General features: G+C 40.7%; 1 protein-coding gene across 1 annotated transcript; it reads right to left on the reverse strand.

Annotated features, from left to right (window-relative positions):
- Positions 1-273: 273 nt before the first annotated feature.
- Positions 274-17,163, reverse strand: pde6d (phosphodiesterase 6D, cGMP-specific, rod, delta). The gene is made up of 5 exons (XM_020080408.2): positions 16,874-17,163; positions 9,157-9,245; positions 7,955-8,080; positions 4,897-5,002; positions 274-1,983 (listed from the first exon to the last, which is right to left on the reverse strand). Exons 1-5 carry the CDS (start codon positions 16,921-16,923, stop codon positions 1,902-1,904), a joined length of 453 nt encoding a protein of 150 aa, XP_019935967.1. The 5' UTR covers positions 16,924-17,163; the 3' UTR covers positions 274-1,901.
- Between the last annotated feature and the right edge of the window lie 1,862 nt (positions 17,164-19,025).

Here is a 19,025-nt window from a genome sequence, read left to right on the forward strand (position 1 = left end):
AATGGACAGAAAAGTAGTGCTATCTTCTAAAGTAAATGGTTAAACATATATGGGTAAGCCTGAGCACAGTGACTATGGGATGCAGACTTCCATGTTTTCCACACACACTGTAACTGCATTTCAGTTCCTGAAGGGGGCAGTTTCCCTTAACTAATGTCATACTAGCTGCTTTACTAATCAAATATTATAGGACAATGCATTTTGTGTTAAGAAGGCGGCAACGCATGCTTTCAAATGTAACCTTATTTGAAAGCAATAAAGACGACACACATGTTATTACAACATTGGATGACTTTAATTCACTACCCCTGTCATATTAAAACAAGTCTATTTTACAAATCTCAGTTAGCAGCTAAAGTAAAAACAAACAATGACATGAATGCAGTAAGGTGGACAGGAAGTCAAAGTTCAAAACCTTACAATGATGTACGGAGCAGAGCTGTGTTAAACACCATAAGCAGCTGTTAACCTCTGGGTCAAGTTCAGATTAAACCATAAAACAGGTGAAGTACTGAGAATAAATGATGCAAGTCTCTGTGGACACCTGATGATGATTTTAGTTGAAAGTTGAACAATTTAAGTAAGTGTACCTCTGAAAGTAAACTACCAGCACATATATGTTCTCACTAAAAACCCCCTTGTGTGGATGAATGCTTTGTGTCATCGTGACAGTGTGCAGGTTCTCAGTTCAAACAATGCAACAGTACAGACTAGAAGCAGTCCAGTTAAGCCAGTGGCTCCTTGTGGTGGACAGGAATAAGAACAGGCGCGTCCTCCATTACTATACACTAAAAACCACTGTTCTGCACTGTTTGGTATGGACAGAACAACGGACAGGTTGGGTTGTTGAAGCTGTGTCCGACTTCAGAGGCTGCCTCAAATGTGCGCCCTTCAGAATAAAGCTACATTAGCAGTTTCAGTACCTGGCCTCACAGAGACCATCCTTAACAGTGCATTCAGACAGTCCTCATCAAGTCGAGGTGATGGCTGACAAAGCAAATATGTCCAAATACGTCCACATAACCTCCATTTCTTTGGTAGCGGAGTAACTTTCAGACTTGATAAGTTGACAAAAACTGACCAGTGCAAAGGATTTTAAGATATTAAGAACTTCAGACAATATCTCAGTTTTCTCCTATAATTGTTAACAAATTAAGTCTTATTCCACTGGGCCTTTAAGACGGGCAGCCTTATTTACCCATGATTATATCCTGTGTCAGGAAATGAAGAAGTCACAGGAGGAAGCCTCTGGACTGGGACACAGCTAGAGGAAATGATGTCTAGTGTTCTATGATGACGACTTGTTGGGATCAGGTGAGACACTGAGCTTCATCGTCCCTCGAGTGTGCAGCTCCTGTTTAAATGGACGACACAACGGCGAGCAGTGTTTCCATGTTCAGACAGAAAGAAGATCAGATCACAGAAGGTTACGAGTCTAATGTTCTGTTCCTGAGTAAATGCAACCTTGGAGAGGGAGGGCAGAATAGAAAAAAAAACACACGCACACAGGCACACACACACACACACACACATAACTGTGTCATTTCAGAATAGCTCCCTGGCTGATTTGAAATCAGTGGTGATGTATTTACAATGGAACAGTCTGAGGAGGGGGGGGTGAAGAGAGAGATGATCTTGGAGCAAGGGGAACAACTGAGTCCTCTCTCCTCCTCTTCCCTCTCCGCCCAAGGTCTAAAGGAAGTTTTCAGGAAAACGCAAAACATGAAAATAACCAAACACAAAGCTCACTGCACTGACCGTGGGACCACAGCTGGGTTTCACCCAAATGTGCTGATCCAAAGTCAGCAAGGAACGGTTTACTGCTGCAAATGGTGGGTAACCTTGGAAATGAATAGACCTTGGCAGGACGTCAGCATTTTGGAAGGTAGGTGGGTCAGAGGTCAGACGTAGAAAAGTCGTACCCTGGAGGTGCTGACATGGAGGTCGTCATCGTAGAACTTGGTCTCGATGATCACATTACCACTGGAACACAGAGACACATCAACTTCAGTTCTTCAGCTATAACAGTGTATACTCACGGCAAACAATAAATTGCTGAAGAGATCCGATAACATTAGATCAGATCAGAAATACTTTATTAATCTCCGTAGGGAAATTCAAACATCATTAGGGAAAGAGAAGTCACATGACCAGACATGTTCGAAACAAACCAACCTGTAGGTCATTTATTTATTTCTGGGAGTGAGTTCACTTTCATTTTGTGAAATCTTACTTATAATCTCTCTTTTCACGGTAAAAATAAATGCACACAGTAAGAACAGTAGCTTAAAGCTGAAGCAAGAAAAACCTGACACTCCCGATGGTTTGTTATCCAAACTATCTCTTAGGGCTTCATTTGAAACAGTTAGGAAAGGGGCAGGCACTTTCAAAATTGGCTATTGGAAGAACCATCTTATTATCATTCTCTGTCTATCATGGCGGCTGAAGCCAGGTGAGCGTAAAAGTATTTTCAATGGAGAAACATCTTCAGAATCATTCGTTGCTCTTCTTTTTAAGGCATAATTGCCAGTTGTGATATAACTGATGCCATCCCAGTATCTATGCTAACCTCTTTAGAACATCTTGTCACTGTCGTCACATCTAAGACACACCTGTAATTGTCACTGGTTCCGCCCCAACAGGAAACTGATCCAAACCACTGTGGTCCGGCCACGAGCAATGACTGTTTGTTAAGATCAATGTAATGAAAGCTCCCAAAAAAAATCAGCCCAAGGGAACATGGTTAGTGGTTCTGTAAACTGTGACGTGAACTGAAAAACTGGAAATTATTTCAGCATTTGTATAGTTCCTTCATCTGTCTCTTGGTCCGAGTTGAGATCATTGAGGTGAAATCACTGTGTTCCCAGATTAACTTGGTGAATACGATGTTGTTTGAAATGGTCTGCTCTCTTGACCTGTGGTCATGCTCTGGAGCTACTTCAGAATTACTTCTTGTGAATCCTCCTCAGACAATTCTACAAAACACTTTTTTTATTGTTTGTGTGCTGGACATTGTGTGCAGAGCTTTAAATCAACAGTCTGTGGTGCTGAGTGAAGTTAGAAAACTGAACACCAGGTATGTGTTCCGACCCTAACCTGGTTTACTGCTTACCTGGTTTATCAAATGAAACAGCATTTGATTTGTCATTGTTCACGTGTGTGGTTTATGTACAAGTTTGAAAGTTTTTTTCATGTCAGCTATTTTAGAGGTCTGTTAAGCAGCCAACACAATCTTCAGACCTAAGTTCACAACTTTTCAAAATAAAAGCTGTGCTATTTAGCTTGATATAAAGCATTCCACCATTAAAATGAACTTTGTGCTTTTACTTTAGTTACTTTAGCTAGGAGGAAGTGATTTTATGAATGTTGCTGCTTTGATGGAAATCAGCACCTGCGACATCCATAAATGTCTGTCAGTCTGATATGGAGAAATACAAATCAAATTGCCAACATGACCTGGAGGCCATTGTGACCCGCTGTTTGACCCAGCTGCGGACCGCTGCTGTAGTTAATTCAAGAAGAAGACACGTTCAACTCAGTCAACAGACTGAAGGCACACTGCACTAATTGCTGTAGAGCACTGGTTGCCTTTATTTACATTTTATTAATATTGAACAAATCACGTGTCAAAATCACACCTAACTCAGCACTGCACTGCACTTCCCTGGAGAACTACCAATACACTAACAATCCCCCCTGCCCATTACCTCTCTCTCTTCTCTCCCCTCTTTTCCACCCATCTCTCCTCTCCTCCCCATTTCCCTCTGCTCACCCCAACCGGTGAAGATGACCGTCCACATTGAGTCTGGTTCTAGATGTTTCTCCTTGTTGATGAGGGAGTTTTTCCTCCACAGTCGCCAAAGTGCTGCTCATTGTGGGAACTGTTGGGTTTCTCTATATTAATAAGATTTTAAGGTCTTGAACTTGAGTGCCTTGAGATAATGTACAATATGATTTGGCGCAATACAAATAAAACTGAATTGAATCAAATGAACAATTCACAAGATATGCCTTCCACAGACAAACAGACATTTGTGGAATTGGTATTTAGATATTAACAATATCATATCCACATAAATCAATTGGAGCATTAAGTTAAGAGTAAACATCTAGATTTTTAAAATGTATATGGACACAAACAATTGTACATTCACACGCTACAGGTCACCTCTAACTACAGCTGCTTTCAGTCTTGCACTGAACTCCGTAGTTCTTCAATATTTCCTCCAGAGGTCGTGCATGTGTGAACGCAAATGTCCCAGTGAGATGCTTCGCAGTGTCTGCAGACTTTCTCCGCCTGGCCTCCTAGTATAATGTCCGTAAAAATCCAGGAGAAGTCAATGTGTAAAAACAGGGGACACAAAAAAGAGAAAAACTAAAAGAAAACAAAATATCTATTTACCAATGCAAAAGCAGTGTCATACACGTAGAAGACACAGACGAAGATGTCAAGAGAGTTAGTGGTGATAAGAGCCAACACCGATGTCAATGTGTGCATATCACGTGATCTCTGCAGCGGAGTTAATATGTCACTTCCTGCCTGTGCCTGCTGCACCCGGCTGCTCCACCTCTCACCTGAATAACGCAGGGGATTTGATGCAGGTGTGAACGCGTCTGTGCAGAGAACCAGTCGCTGTGTTGTGCATGTGTGAAAGGCAGACTGTGGGTAAACTCCAGAGACAACCCAGATTTTACTCGCAGGTCATGTCCCAAAACGGCTTACCAAGTAAATGCTCATTTGTTTCTGTAGACCTTTAATTCATCTGATGTGCAGTAGCTCATGGTTTGATTAAAATGACATCACAGCTGTATGGTATTAAACTGTAGAGACGAGACTCAGATATACTGCATGTGTCGGCAGTATGGAAACATTACCACATCTGAGAGGAGACTCACGTTAAAACATTGGCCGGCATCATCTGGGACTCTGGAGCTGCTTCTATCAGAGACTGCCATGTGTTGGTGGAGTTGGGGATAACAAAGCCAAACTCAAAGAACCATTCTGGACAAAGACAAAAGCAGATCAGAGATTTTAGTGCCATCTTTACAATATACAACATCATTGTTAGTATCATTAGGATTCCTGGCTTTGTTGTGCTTTTCTCTATGGTTCAATAAGGGGTTGATGGTGTGTGTGTGTGTGTGTCTGTGTGTGTGTGTGTGTGTGTGTGTGTGTGTGTGTGTGTGTGTGTGTGTGTGTGTGTGTGTGTGTGTGTGTGTGTTTGTGTCTGGTTTGTACTGTCAGAAGAGCCTGATTATGAGGCCTAGTTAGATCTGGAGCTACTTGAAATATGTTTGGCCTTTTTCTTTTTCTTTTCACACTTGGACAACACCTCTCACTATATTGTTCACACACATCAACAACCACAGCACGGACCTGTCACCATCCTGTCACCTCTCCTTGGCCTGTCTCTACGACTGCAGGTTCCTAACTAAGTGAAATGACCTGGAAGAAGTGTCAGCCATGATAAGCACTGATCAAATTCTCTAAATGCTGAGGAAAGAAGCTTCAGTGCTTCCTGTCTTCTCTCCTATAGCATAGGATATACTGAACCATCTTTTACATAAGGAAATATAATCCCTTCCCATAATTCCTTGCAGCAGCAACATTTAAACTGATGCACATTTTAAATTGCAGCAGTGCACACATAAATATAGAAACAACAGAGCAGCCTTATTACTCTTCTGACACAATCCTGTTTCCCTTTATATCCCCTCCATTGTGAAATGCACCTAAACATTTATTCAAATGTGAATATAATTAACTCAATTCAATTCTTCATTTACAGTTAATCATTATTTATTTGGCTTATTTCTAAGAACAGTTTTTCTATTTCTTATAAACATCTCAGTTTTGTTGGTTTTAGCATTTCATTAATATTATTAATTGTCTGTGTATTGTACTGAAACTGCAAGTTTGCACCACACCTTTCATCTGCTCATATTCCTGCTTGTGTTTTTCTTGTGGTTCTGCTACCAGTCTGTATTTACCTTCTGCCTGCATGTCAGTTTGTACTACTACCCTGCACACACCTCATATTCCAAACGATTTAGATTCGTATGATTTGTCATGTGTTGTACCAAATATTTTCCTCCTGTAGAAACCAGTGACATAAACATGTTGTGTAGGTGTGGGTTGTATGTTGTCCCCTGGGGTTCTCTGTAGCCTCAACTCTGTACTGCGAGCCCCTGGGACAGCACTTCAAATACACATAACACAGGAGTGACAACACTGACAACAGCTAACTGAGCAGGGCAGCTCCGCTCTGCAAAATCTGAAATATTACCAGCAAGGTGGAGCAGAGGGTAGAAGATCTGAGGGTTTTAGGAAACAACTGAGGGATGTATCTTGTGACATTTAAGGGAACCAAACACAAAGTGTCTTAAAAACACAAGAAGCCATGTTCCAGACAAAATTGCTCCATAGAAACACAGCTCCCCTAGTACTGCTTAATGTCAATTTAACAGTATTGACCAGCTCAATAGCCATTCATCTCTAACCAGGTTTTCTTAATTATTTCAGATGAACAGACATGCTTTATGAGGGCTGTCCCTTTAAAGTAGATGAGTGGATATGTTAGATAAGATAAGCCAGAGTTGACTCACTGTACTTGTAGTTTTTAGCTGCTTCACAGTGTACAGAACACTGCAGGAGCAACAGTGAGTCTGTAAACTAAAAACTGAGACTTATCTTTAAATGTCACTAGCAGTGACTGAAGAAGAGATAGGTGATGGAAATGCAGGACAGCAGAACACCGGACAGTAAGACTTTAACATTTCTGTTGGCTGCCTTGATATTCCATGCTCTGGTGGCCAGGTGACAGCGCTGTGTGACAGGAGAGATGCTCTGTGCTGCCTTAACTGATCTCTGACCAAGAGTCAAACTGTCTGAAGTTCATTCATCCCAGATGATGAACAAAGACTAAAACAGAGTATTTATACGAACCATGAGAAGTGTAGAGGAAAATGGTGTGGGGGTGGTGGCTCAGCAGCTGGGCTGACACTATAGGCACTAACTTACACACTGTGCCAAGCACAACGCAAGCATCCTGGCAAGTTTCAGTGCAGTGCAGTAGTCATTTTCTTGTCCAGAATATGCCCAACCTAGCATCCATGGGTGTGCTGAGCAGGCCCAATGTTGGAGCATTGCTATCTTGACAGTACAAAATGAACGTGTGATCACTGACCAACAGAAACCTGGTCAGTGGTGCAGTATTGCTGCCTTAGATGAAAAAATGGGAAGTCATGTACACTGTATGCATGGTGTTCAAATTGTGAGGACAACACTGCTAGGCAACACCAACATGGGCACTAATATTAACTACTTGTGGTCTAGTAGCCACAGAGGCACTCAATACAGCTAGAGTAATGCTGGAAATGCAAAATGACAGAGGGCAAGGATGAAGTCGCTGGAGATCAACATTTTCCTCAGACATAAATTACAAAGAACAACTCTGTACGGTTAAAATTACAAGATATTAACTTATTATCCAAAGGAAAATGTACTTCCATGGCCTCTGTCATTTCTGGACATGTTAACATGTCACAGCTTGTGAACTTTCAGAAAATATTGAGGTACAGAAAAGTTGCAATTACCAAAAGGGAGGTGGCGCTTATATGGACACCTCTTGTGAAGGTGCATTTTCAAGACAGCAGTATGTTCCAACATAGGCAGGTGCACAGCATGTGCTACAAACAGAATGTGCTACACACATGCTGTGCTGGATGTGCAGCATTACTGATAACTGAACATGGCTAATTATATGACCGACAGATGTTTAAACAGATCAATTTCCTCTGCAGAGAATCAATGTGACATTTTCCTCCACCATTAAAACTGCAAAAAGATAGTTGGGATTTGGGCAAAATAAATGCACTTGCTTTGTGTGCTCTTAAGGATGCGTTTAAATTCCTCCAGGTTCTTGTCTCTGCAGTCCGGTGTTTTGATAATTACCTTCTAGACACTGCCCTTTGAAGAAGACTTTCTGCTCCAACCGGAATTTCTCCAATTTCTCAGAAGAGGAAAAGTTCAGTTCTCTGGACACTGCTTTACACTTCAGGATCTTCTTTGGGACACGAGCTGGAGAGACAATGGGATATTTTAATTAACTGTGCTGACAACAGGGCAGCGAAAGCGTATAACATAGACTCTCCGGCAGAGAGATGGATTCAAGGCTTTCAACTTGTTAGGTTGTAAAATGTCACCAATAGTAACCACAGTTTTGTTTGTAAGAGCCTCAGAGGCTTCCATTAAACTCAGAAAGTGTATGGTATCAACACCATCAATGCTAGCCCTACTTTAACACTGGCACATTTTCTGACGCTAGTATAAATATATTATTTTATATATTTTTCAAGTATATCATCCTTTGAATCATTCTTATTACACTGCACATTTGATTTTGACATTTTAATATAATTTTCATTTTAAGACACATGTTTTTGTATGTGACAAATAAACGTTTGAATCCATGTGCATGACAGTAACAATGGTGGATTAAAGGGGACTGTGTGACAACATTCTGGTTTGATTTAATTTCTTACAAACTGCAGTACACTGGATTCAGGCAGAACCAAGTTGGCACATTGGCTTCATTGTAAAGCTGTTTGTCACAACCACAGCTCTCTGCAATGTTACTGATAAGCAAAGGTTTTCTACACTGTCAGGAATAAATGCTATCACTGTAAAAAAAAGATGAAAGAAATTGTCAAACAACAACGGTACTAAAGCTCATACCTGTGCCAAGGTCAAACAATCCTACACGTCTTACAATAGGAAATAAAGGGTAGAAGGAGGGAGTTGGATGATCTTAACCAAGCTCTACAAACTCAGAGATCCACACCAAATATGTCAGTTTTTATACCATCAGGATTAAAACGTTATTTGCTGAGAAAATACTCAATCTCGCAATGTGAGGGGAAATTAACAAAAATCAGTCTCATTCACCAAAACTGCACCAAACATTTTATGGGTTCTTCCCTGACCCATGCCAGATCCCTCCACACAGGGGGAACTAAGTCATGGTTGAAAACATAACCTCCTTGGTGGAGGTAAAAATGGGCCAGAATAGTGAAAATAAAAGTTTAAAAATCCTTTAACCTGATATGCGATCATACATGCTGTGTCGTGTCTTGTTGCTGAGCCTGTGAATGTACCTTCATGTTCTACTCCTGGTACAGAGAGGTCTTCAGTTCCCTGCCACAGCACTTTGCCTGTTTCTGCATCTCGGAGATTCATCCAGTTTCTGTCAGGAAAAGGTTAAGTGACAACAGCCGAACAAAAGAATGTACAAAGTGAACAGAAATATCCATAAACACCAGAGGGAATGGCAGGTTGATCCAGCTTTAACACACGTCAGAACAACCTGTAAAACCTTTTACACTAAGACAACCAGGCGGTGGTGGAATATGGATCAGCTCAGAGTTGTTCAGAGGGAGGAGGTACACAGGTATAGAACCTTTGTTCAGGTTATAAGGAAGAGGATGGTGATTAGGTCTGATACGCAGGAAGCGATAACATACCAATATTCCCCTCATTTATAGCAACTGCATCACTAGTCACTATACAAGTGATTCTTTCACATTTGATATATTGCATTTTGTCATCTAAAATGTCCAAAGCAGGTGTGAATCAAACATTTTCATTTCTGCATTATGAGGCATTAAACGTTCATCATCACTTATCAGCTGATATTTACTGGCCAATTTTAGCAAATGTGGTAAATTAGTTTATAGGTGGATAAAGAAATCTCCAACAAAATTGCACATTTAGTTACTTCCCCAAAGGTCAGCCTCTAACATGGTAACATAGGATGCATGAAGCTTGTGCACACCACACGGCCTGATGACTATAAAGACTTAAATGACTTTCATGACTAACCACAAGTTTTAAATAACAATTACATTTTTTACAGACTTGCATTCAACAGCGCTCAAATCCCCAAACCCACATCCCAATCTCGGTGGGGTAAAACATTACATGAGTTTGTGTGGCTACAGTTCCTTCATATCAAATAGGATTAGGTGTATGGATACTGCTGTTCAAATGTGAATTTAAGGGAAATAAGTATATATTAATATACTGCATAATGAAATTGTCATTACTCACGCCCAAGTTCTGTTAATTTTGGTCCAATCTCCTTCCATTTTTTTACATCCAGCCACCAGATGTCCCCCAAACTTCCCCTCCTGTCCCGGGCTCCTGACTCCCCACACCCACCTTTCCACCATTCCTGCCTGCACACGTGTTCCCATTTCTCCCAGCTCCCCATGTTACGCTTTGTCAGACCATCTGTTTTTCTACCTGGTTATGTTCACTGGTGTCCCTCAGCTTTAGCATCTGGTTTTCTGTCCCTGTTGCTTTCCTCCAAAATGGTGTTGCATTATTTTTGTGTTTCTACCTTGCCTGTGCTGCTGATAAATACTAGCAGAGAGGAACACCTCTAAAACTGCAAACAACAACACCAACAAAATGTTCAAGTAGCATGAACTGCTTCTGAAAAATGGATCCTGTGTTTTAACAAACTGGGAAACTGGTTTTGCTGCTATTTTAATTTGACTCTCCACTTGTCCTTATTGTGTTGTACACATTGATTTTGAACTTTTTTTTTTAAATAGGTACAAATGCAGGAAAAAAATCAGATTCAGAAACTTATTATACTTTGTTGAAGCACATGTGAGATGTCAGAGAGAAAGTGAAAACTGTAATGGAACACTTCAACTAATTTAAACTGAAGATGGTTATTCTCCACCAAAGTGTAAGCTACTGTTAGAGTGGGAATGTCACTTACTCTTCATATGCTATACGATCTTTACCACAGCATGGAGGCTAATGTGTAGAAGGGGGCAAATTCCAGCTACCAGTACAAAGTATCAGGTTTCACAAAGTGTCCAGACCTGCAAACATCTTTTGCACTTTAGAGAACTGTATAATTTAATTTGATTTTAAATGGTGCATCACCATCAGTCTAGACTCAATAAGATAATGACAAAGTGAAAATGTGTTTATCTCCTTTAAAAATTCTGGTTTATTCCACAACCAAAAGAAAACAAGGATTAACAACAACTAGTATTTGAGTTGAATGGCTAGAACCCAACATTGATCCAAATTCCCATCTAAATAATATGATGCTTTAGAAAGATATTGGTCAAATAAAATACTGTGAGCCTATATGTACCCCTAAGCTAACAGTGTGGAAATGAGGAAGCTAAAGAAGGCTTTGTGTAGCTGGCTGTTAGCTGTCCCATCAGGCTGTCAGCTGGTCAGCTGTTCTTGACCTCCACTAATGCTGCCAACACAATACAACCGTCAATCACAGCCTGTGTGCGCCCAGTCAGTGACTCCACTGTGCATTAAAGCTCATGCATTATTTACCAACTGCTAACACATACACACACACACACACAATTTAGCGTAAGGAGGGAAAGAGACAAGGCCAACTCACATTCGCCGCTGATTTACCCTTAAGGTCTGTATTGTACTGTGATGCTAAATAGGAGAGGCTACTGTAAGTGAGCTATATTCATATAAAATGATCTATTTCTATCGTTCAGTCTATTTATATGCTGTTTTGAGGTTCAGGGCCATTTTGACATTCAAACATTTTCTTGGGCCTAATTAGAGATAAAATGTCAGGGTGTGTACAACTGCTCTGACGATTGAAACGTGCCTTTCAACATTTCAAATTCAGATTTTATTTGTATAGCCCATATTCACAAATCACAATTTGTCTCATAGGGCTTAATAACGGGCGACATCCTCTGCCCTTAACCCTCAAAAAGAGTAAGCCCTACTAACAGGGGAAGAACATAGAAACCTCAGAGAGAGCCACATGTGAGGGATCCATCTCCCAGGACGGACAGAAGTGCAGTAGATGCTACATTTAACTGAACACATCAATACAATTACAAAATTTTAAACATTGATTAGAACAAACAGATTTAAGCATAATGGAAGGTGTCAATGTTTAAAGTTTTTATTCATAAAACAATGTCTGATAGAGATGAAGAGAGCAGCAATGACAATTGAAATGGGGGAGTTATTGCCAGTAACGGTAGAATATGTGAGTATTCTACCATTACTTAGACACATACATATCACTTCACTTCAACCTGGGTGGGATTCTAAGTCAGATGGTATGTTGGTGGTTTCTTTTAAACACAGAACGATACCTGAGGAGGAACTGTGTGCAGGCCAGCCATCACAAAAATCCATTGAAGGGTGTTATCATCATCCTTCTGTTTTAGAAGATTCTCCACTCATCCCCTGTCACAATCAGATACTACTTAGTGTCACACACACACACGAACAACTCCGCACCATCTGTGAAACCCTTCATCTCACCTCAGAAGTCTCACTCAGCTTCTACAGCACCATGTCTCTCACTGTCCACGTTAGCAAACATACTGTTTCACATGTGAGCTGCATTCAGATTACTAACAGACACAGCAAACTACACCCTTTTCTTCTGCACATCAGCTGCATATATTACTGAGATGGACCAATATCCTTACCATAAGCATGAAAGGCAGATTATTCAGTGGGTAAAGAGGAGTTTTTCATTTTCCTGCATTTGTCTTTATGTTAAGTTGTTTGCTTTCTAAATGAATCTCCTTCTCACGGATTTTTTTCAGTTCCATTTTTCAGTTGATTTTTTAAATATGTGAAATCTCTGTTCAATTATCTCAATTTGAATGTCAAATGTATGGAATAAAACTGAATAATAATACAATGACCAATATGAAAATAATCAAGTTGTATAATACTCTCTAATACTAAAATGACCTACAAGAAGCTTCAGTCCATGTTTATTGGTGTTGTACAGGCCTTCATAAAGTTGTAAAGGTCACAGACCTCCGCCAAACCCTACGTCTTCCTCCGCTTTTTTAGTACAGTGTGCTGAGTTCAAGGGTTTCTCTAATCCTCTCAGGTATAGGTAAATCCAATCTCCCACATCAACCTCATCATCCTCCACATCGTCCAGAATAATCCAGGCCTGACTACAAAGTCCTTCTCATTGATGCTCATTCACCAGTATGTCATGACAGTGGGCAACCTGTTCAGCTTTAACAAGGAAAACACCCACACTAATGGTGTAAACTCCCAGATCACACACTCACAAACAAAAGGAATATAATTTACAGCAGTTGATTTAAGCTCCAACAACATCATACAATTGTTTCCCCAGGGCCACCTGCAGGTCATAGTGTGTGTGTGTGTGTGTGTGTGTGTGTGTGTGTGTGTGTGTGTGTGTGTAAACCACCAGGGTGCCAAATCTGTCAGAACACACATAGGTTAATGAGCCCCCAGTGAAAAGCTGCTGTCAGTGTTTAGTCTGCATTCATTTTAAAGATGCTTTAATAGCTTAAAGTAAAGGCAGCTTCCTCACCCTGACCTTCACACAACCCAACAGCAGCCACAACACATCTACACAACTGATCAAGATCTCAATTCAGTCTATTGCTACTTTAACGACTCAGCAAGACTTGGTCCATTATCACAGTGAGCATCCATACACTCATCCACTATTCAGAGACAGTGCCTATGGTTTCCAAACTTTTCACCCTTTTGCATCAGAAACTAGAACGGCACTACAAAAGTATGTGGTCTGATAAACTAAATTATTTAGTTGTCATTAAACATATTGAAAAGAAAATGAAAAAACCTTATCTGCACCAAAATGGGTTCTTCAGAGGCTGCATCAAGTTTGGTGGAAAATTAGTTCAGTAGTTTTTGTGTAATCCTGCTAACAAATAACAAACCTCCTTGGTTAAAAAAAAAAAGGAAGATGAAAACAAACCCATTTATGTTTAGTAAATTATGTTATCTATTGAATGAAGAAAACAATCAAGGCTGGTAAATGTTTTGGGAAAATGTATAATGAAATGCATTAGTGTGTATATGAAAAACCAGAGGACCCAGTAAAGTTCAGAGCCCAGTTTCAACAGGAGCTTTTACAGTATTATCTGCAGAACTTAACACTGAGCAGTCCACGCTGCAGGTTTGAGAGGATTAATGTTTTACACAGTTAAGTTATAAAGGTCACTAGTGAACCTGCTTCTTGGAGCAAGCAACTGAGAAGGCTTATAGCTTGATTATAGCATATTAATTTCTTCCACTTCCCTCTCCTTAGTCATTTTATAAAAAAAAAAAAAAAATAATGACAAATGGTCATGTGAGACTAAGCATGAAGCAAAAAATACTGGTCCACCATTTTTTTCTCCATGTGCTACTCTTAAGACACTCACCAACGAAGTGAGACAACTTCACAGAGTGCACACTACATGATCTGTTATCTTTGCTTCAGGTTGTTGAAAGGTCCAGATGTACACTTTAAAAATGTCTTCAAAAGTTCTTCATAAGTATTTCAGAGGTTAATGTTGTTACCTTCACCGTCTAGAAAAGCTAGCTTCTGTGTTGGCTTTAATAAGGCTGTGTGGACAGAAGGTAGTAAATCCCTGCCCCACTAGATCATGGATTTAGGCATTACCTCACTACAGCCAGAGGCTTGTCTTTAGCAAGAAACACACACAACACCCCTTTATTTCTACCATCATCTTTTGTATTGACTTGGATAAGTAAGGGGGACAAATTTCACACTGATAAATCAAATTAAAAGTTTTAGTTTCACCTACACAAGTTGTACGCTCATGTTTTCCTGTTGTAGTGTGACTACCAAGCTGCAGTGCTCTACTGCTTGTTCTAGAGGGTATTACTGGGGATAATTCAGTCCTACGTGGTCACATAAAGTTCAGCCAGTAATATGGAAAGCATTGACTTGCAACGTTGGCTCAACCCAGACCCTTTCATCCTAGATATAAAGCTCCAGTTTGCTTTTATACATGGTTTACTGATTAATGGCAAATTAACAATGTGCAATGTAAACGGGGAAGTGAAACTGTGATGGAAACTTCTAATGCACAACAAGAAAAGAATATGACAAAAATATGCCTCAGGTTATATTTTATATGCGAGTATCGTTCTGAGGAATTCTGAGTTACCACAAGGTTGAGGTGAACTAAAAATGGCAGGTGTAAGAAAAAATGTTTAGAACTATCAATAGATCACGTCTGTATCCTCCTGCTTAAATGTTCAGATCAGGTGAATCAGCTTTAAAAGCCTGATGCAATCCAAGGCGGACACAGGCACTGACTACATTTAGCTGTATCAATACACAGATGTGTTCACATGTGTTTGTTGGCACATGTGGTCTGTATGCAACCAGGCAGAAAGTATAATTTGGGCAAACGTGAGTCACAACTGCTCTCCAGGGTCTGGAACCCTGGAGCTCCAGGCTACTGACCAGATTTGTTCAGAATTTGGTTGTACTTTTAGGAAGCTTAGCAGCCAATTTTGCAATTTAGCTTTGAATTTTGCCTATTTCTGTGAGTTTGCAAAGAGGTGGGGCACAGTCACTTCCCGATTAGATTTTTACTGATGCTGAAGTAAGAAGGGATGACCCTACAGAATGATAGTGGCTTAAGCCTATATTCTATTTTGTTTTTGTTGATTTTAATTGATTTACTAAATACTATTACTCTATGGGCAGCTCCATCACTGTTCTACAAAATGTTACACACCTATTAGAATGTACTGGAGGTGGCAGCACAGTTGTGGAACTTTGCTCAATTGAATTTGCCTGACTCCACCACAACTCACATCACGTCATTCTGCAATGTCACTGTTAGACTGCATGAGGTATATTTACCACAATGGTTAAGTGGACACACAACCTTCCAGTTCCCCCTGTATACCAATAAGCATCAGCAAGTTGATCTCAGACTGGTAGCTTATAATGGGACAATGATAACCCTTTGTCTAACCCAGATCAATGTCTGAAAAGGTGAATGTTCCTGGATCAAGTAAAGAGGTGACATACACTTTAACACAAAGTAAAATCAGTTTTCTCTGTGTCTCATTTTGCACTGATGAAACAGAGAAACATGTGACTTAACCTTGAGTGTTATGAGAAGAAATACGTGCTACAACCTGAACAAAGAGCAGTACAAGAAGAGAGGATCACACAGTAAGATCACACAGTGAGATCACTGTAACCACAAGGTCTATGGTGTTCTGGTGACCTAGTGCTCTGGGATGCATACTATACAAACACAACTTTCACTCCAGCCTGGGACCTTTGTTATATGAGCAGCCACACTCTGTGTCACCTCACTTTCTCTCAGTATCAAACATCTATCCATCTACAGGTAAATGCCAAAACTAGTGTCCACTGAACAACATAAATACTGAATTAGGACCGACGTGGGAAAGGCTCTGACAGAAACCACAGCAGATGTTATGATCACTGTGGGAGAAGCATTAACAATCAAAACCCGACCACTTATTTCAAATACACTTGTTGTGCTCCTTAAGCAGTAACGAAGTCTGGCATCACTTCCACGCGAGAGGAGGAGGCAGCTGGGTTTGACAACTTCCAACATAAACTCCATTGAACTCAGGTAAGATGAAGCTAATGAAGAAACAACTATCTACCCACCACCACAGTCCCGTGCCCCCCGTCACTTCATTGAATATTTAGCCATCGTCCGCGCGGAGCAGTTAGCCGGGCGAGTTAGCCACAGACAGATGCCACTTACTCCAGCTACCAGGCCGCCACTCTCGTGTCATCCAGCTAGCTCCGTCACAGCAGGAACGTTATCATTTAGCCACATCACACACGAACAGATATGAGCCATGAAGCCGACGTTATCAAATACGCGTGGAGGCGAGCAGGTTAGCCACAGCAGCAGCTAGCGTCACTGCACAACAACCTTGCTAATGTTAGATGACGTTATCTAGCACTAAAGAGGACGCACACTTAGCTGCGAGTCTGACCTTCGCAGGGTGTCGCCAAACAAACAGCAGAAAGGATACAGTTTGAAGCCCTTCAAAATTTCCTTGGCCCTGTCTTCGTCTGAAGACATTTCGGGAATCGTCTGTGTTGGCTCCTTTCAGAAAACCCAGGATGTGCTAAAACAACAGAGCTGCTGCTGGTGTTAGCTTCACCAGTTAGCTAACTACGCTGAAACTGCTGTTTGCCTGAAAACAGCGTAAACTATGTGCACTCAACTCTATAACGTTGGACTACGGGTTCAATCTGATCCGATAATGCAATCAGCTAAATATACCCAGATAACTGGCTGACAGCCGCCTTGGCCAGTCAGGAGCAAGGCGGCACTCCCAACAGCCAATCACAGGTTGACAATGGGAGGCATGGGTGGGACTAAAATAGATAGAGACGCGTCACCAGGGGCAACGCCACACTAATGTGAAGGGTGTTCCGGGCCACGGTGGCGCGGTCCGTGCGCGTACCACCTCTTCTTATTTAAAAAGTACAGTTAGATTCTATAGTTACTTTTCTTCACCCAACAGCACTTATAAGATATTATTGTTGTTGTGGCTGCTGTTATTGTTATTATCAAGAACACCTGGACATCTACTTTATGCAATAATTTATTCAATCAATCATGCAGCAGCAGTGAAATACATAAAATCATGCAGGTACAGACCATGAGCTCAAGTTATATCATTTATATAAAACATTACGACTGTGAATGACATGATTGTTGGTTTTAAGTGTTTCAGAAACTGCTGATCTCCTGAAATTCCACACACAAGAGCCTCCAGAGTTTTTACTCAGACTGAAAGTTGGGTGGTAAGGATAATTGCCAGAACCATGGTCAGTGGACAGGGCAGACAGACCACTGAGATGGCTGCGACTGCTGCTGCTCAGAATGGAGCGAAAGACAAAATAATCTAATGAAAGTGGTCAGAGGAGAATGACCAGACTGGCTGGAGAAGCATCTCGGAGTGAACAACACATCCAACCTTGAGGTAGATGGTTTTACAACAGTAGGAGACACCTGACAACTTCTGATACCATATCAAATTGCATCCTGACTAGATGAAGTAACTTGTATCCTTATTAAAATATGGGACTGCATCCCTGCTTTATTACTTTATCACACTATCATTTAATTTGTGGTGGTTCAAGAAATTTTTTAAAAGCTCTAAATATCAGTAGAAAATACTGAAAACACCTTCAGTGCATTCCAGTTGAACGTATTTGCTCGTCCTATCCTCAGTCTGAGGGCCAATGGCAGATTTTTTACGTCTGTGTTCTGCCCTCTTCAAGAATGAATTTCTATACATTTTCTAACCTTGTTTGTGTCTTTCACGTACATGCTGTATGGATTTAGCCCAGGCCCAGGCAGACATGATGAAAGACTGATGAAATGAAACACTTTTTTTCACCTGCAACTGTGACACTCCACAGCGCTGGTCCATGCAAGGACACAGCAGCCCAAACTGACAACACCTATTAGAGACTGTTAGGTTGACCTTAAATTTGCATTAATGAGGAGTCTCAGGCAGAGATTCATTTAGCACGATCATGTGCAATTCTATGACAGTAGTATGACACCATGCAGCCACATTTAAAATACTATCCCACTTTTCTGTTTATCTCATGGCCCAGAGATCACTTCATTTCAGTTACCGTCAAATGATCTAACATTAGATTTAAAAACTAATATATCTTTTTCCAGCTGCTCCCTTCACAAAGAACATTTCACACAGCTGATCAGTTAAGTGACAGCTGACACTCTCCAGCAACACTTCTTTTGCCAACTGGATTCAATAATGTCTCATTTTCTATGGGGAGGTAAAAACCGAATCATCTCTGCAGCAGAGGGGTAGGTCTCAGGATTTATCTTGAATATCAAGTCATACTGGGCAAACCTGCTTTAAATTGTGCTCTGGATTTTTAATACAGATGACAAGTGGATTCATCTGAAGCTCATTCTCATCATTTCTCTTCCTTAAAAGCACTGGTCTTTAGCAGTCTCCCATTTAGACCGAGACAGCACTCTTCTAACTCCAGGACTTCTCAACATTATCAACCAGTCAAAGGTGACTGACGGTTTGTTGATTTTCAAAATTAAGGCTTATTCTGCCTGGGTGACTTTTATGTTGATGTTTTATGTTTGCTAGAACAATTACTACTTTTATAAAAAGCTCATTTTGC

Source organism: Paralichthys olivaceus, chromosome 3 (assembly GCF_024713975.1).
Source record: "Paralichthys olivaceus isolate ysfri-2021 chromosome 3, ASM2471397v2, whole genome shotgun sequence".
In the NCBI taxonomy this organism is placed as follows: Eukaryota; Metazoa; Chordata; class Actinopteri; order Pleuronectiformes; family Paralichthyidae; genus Paralichthys; species Paralichthys olivaceus.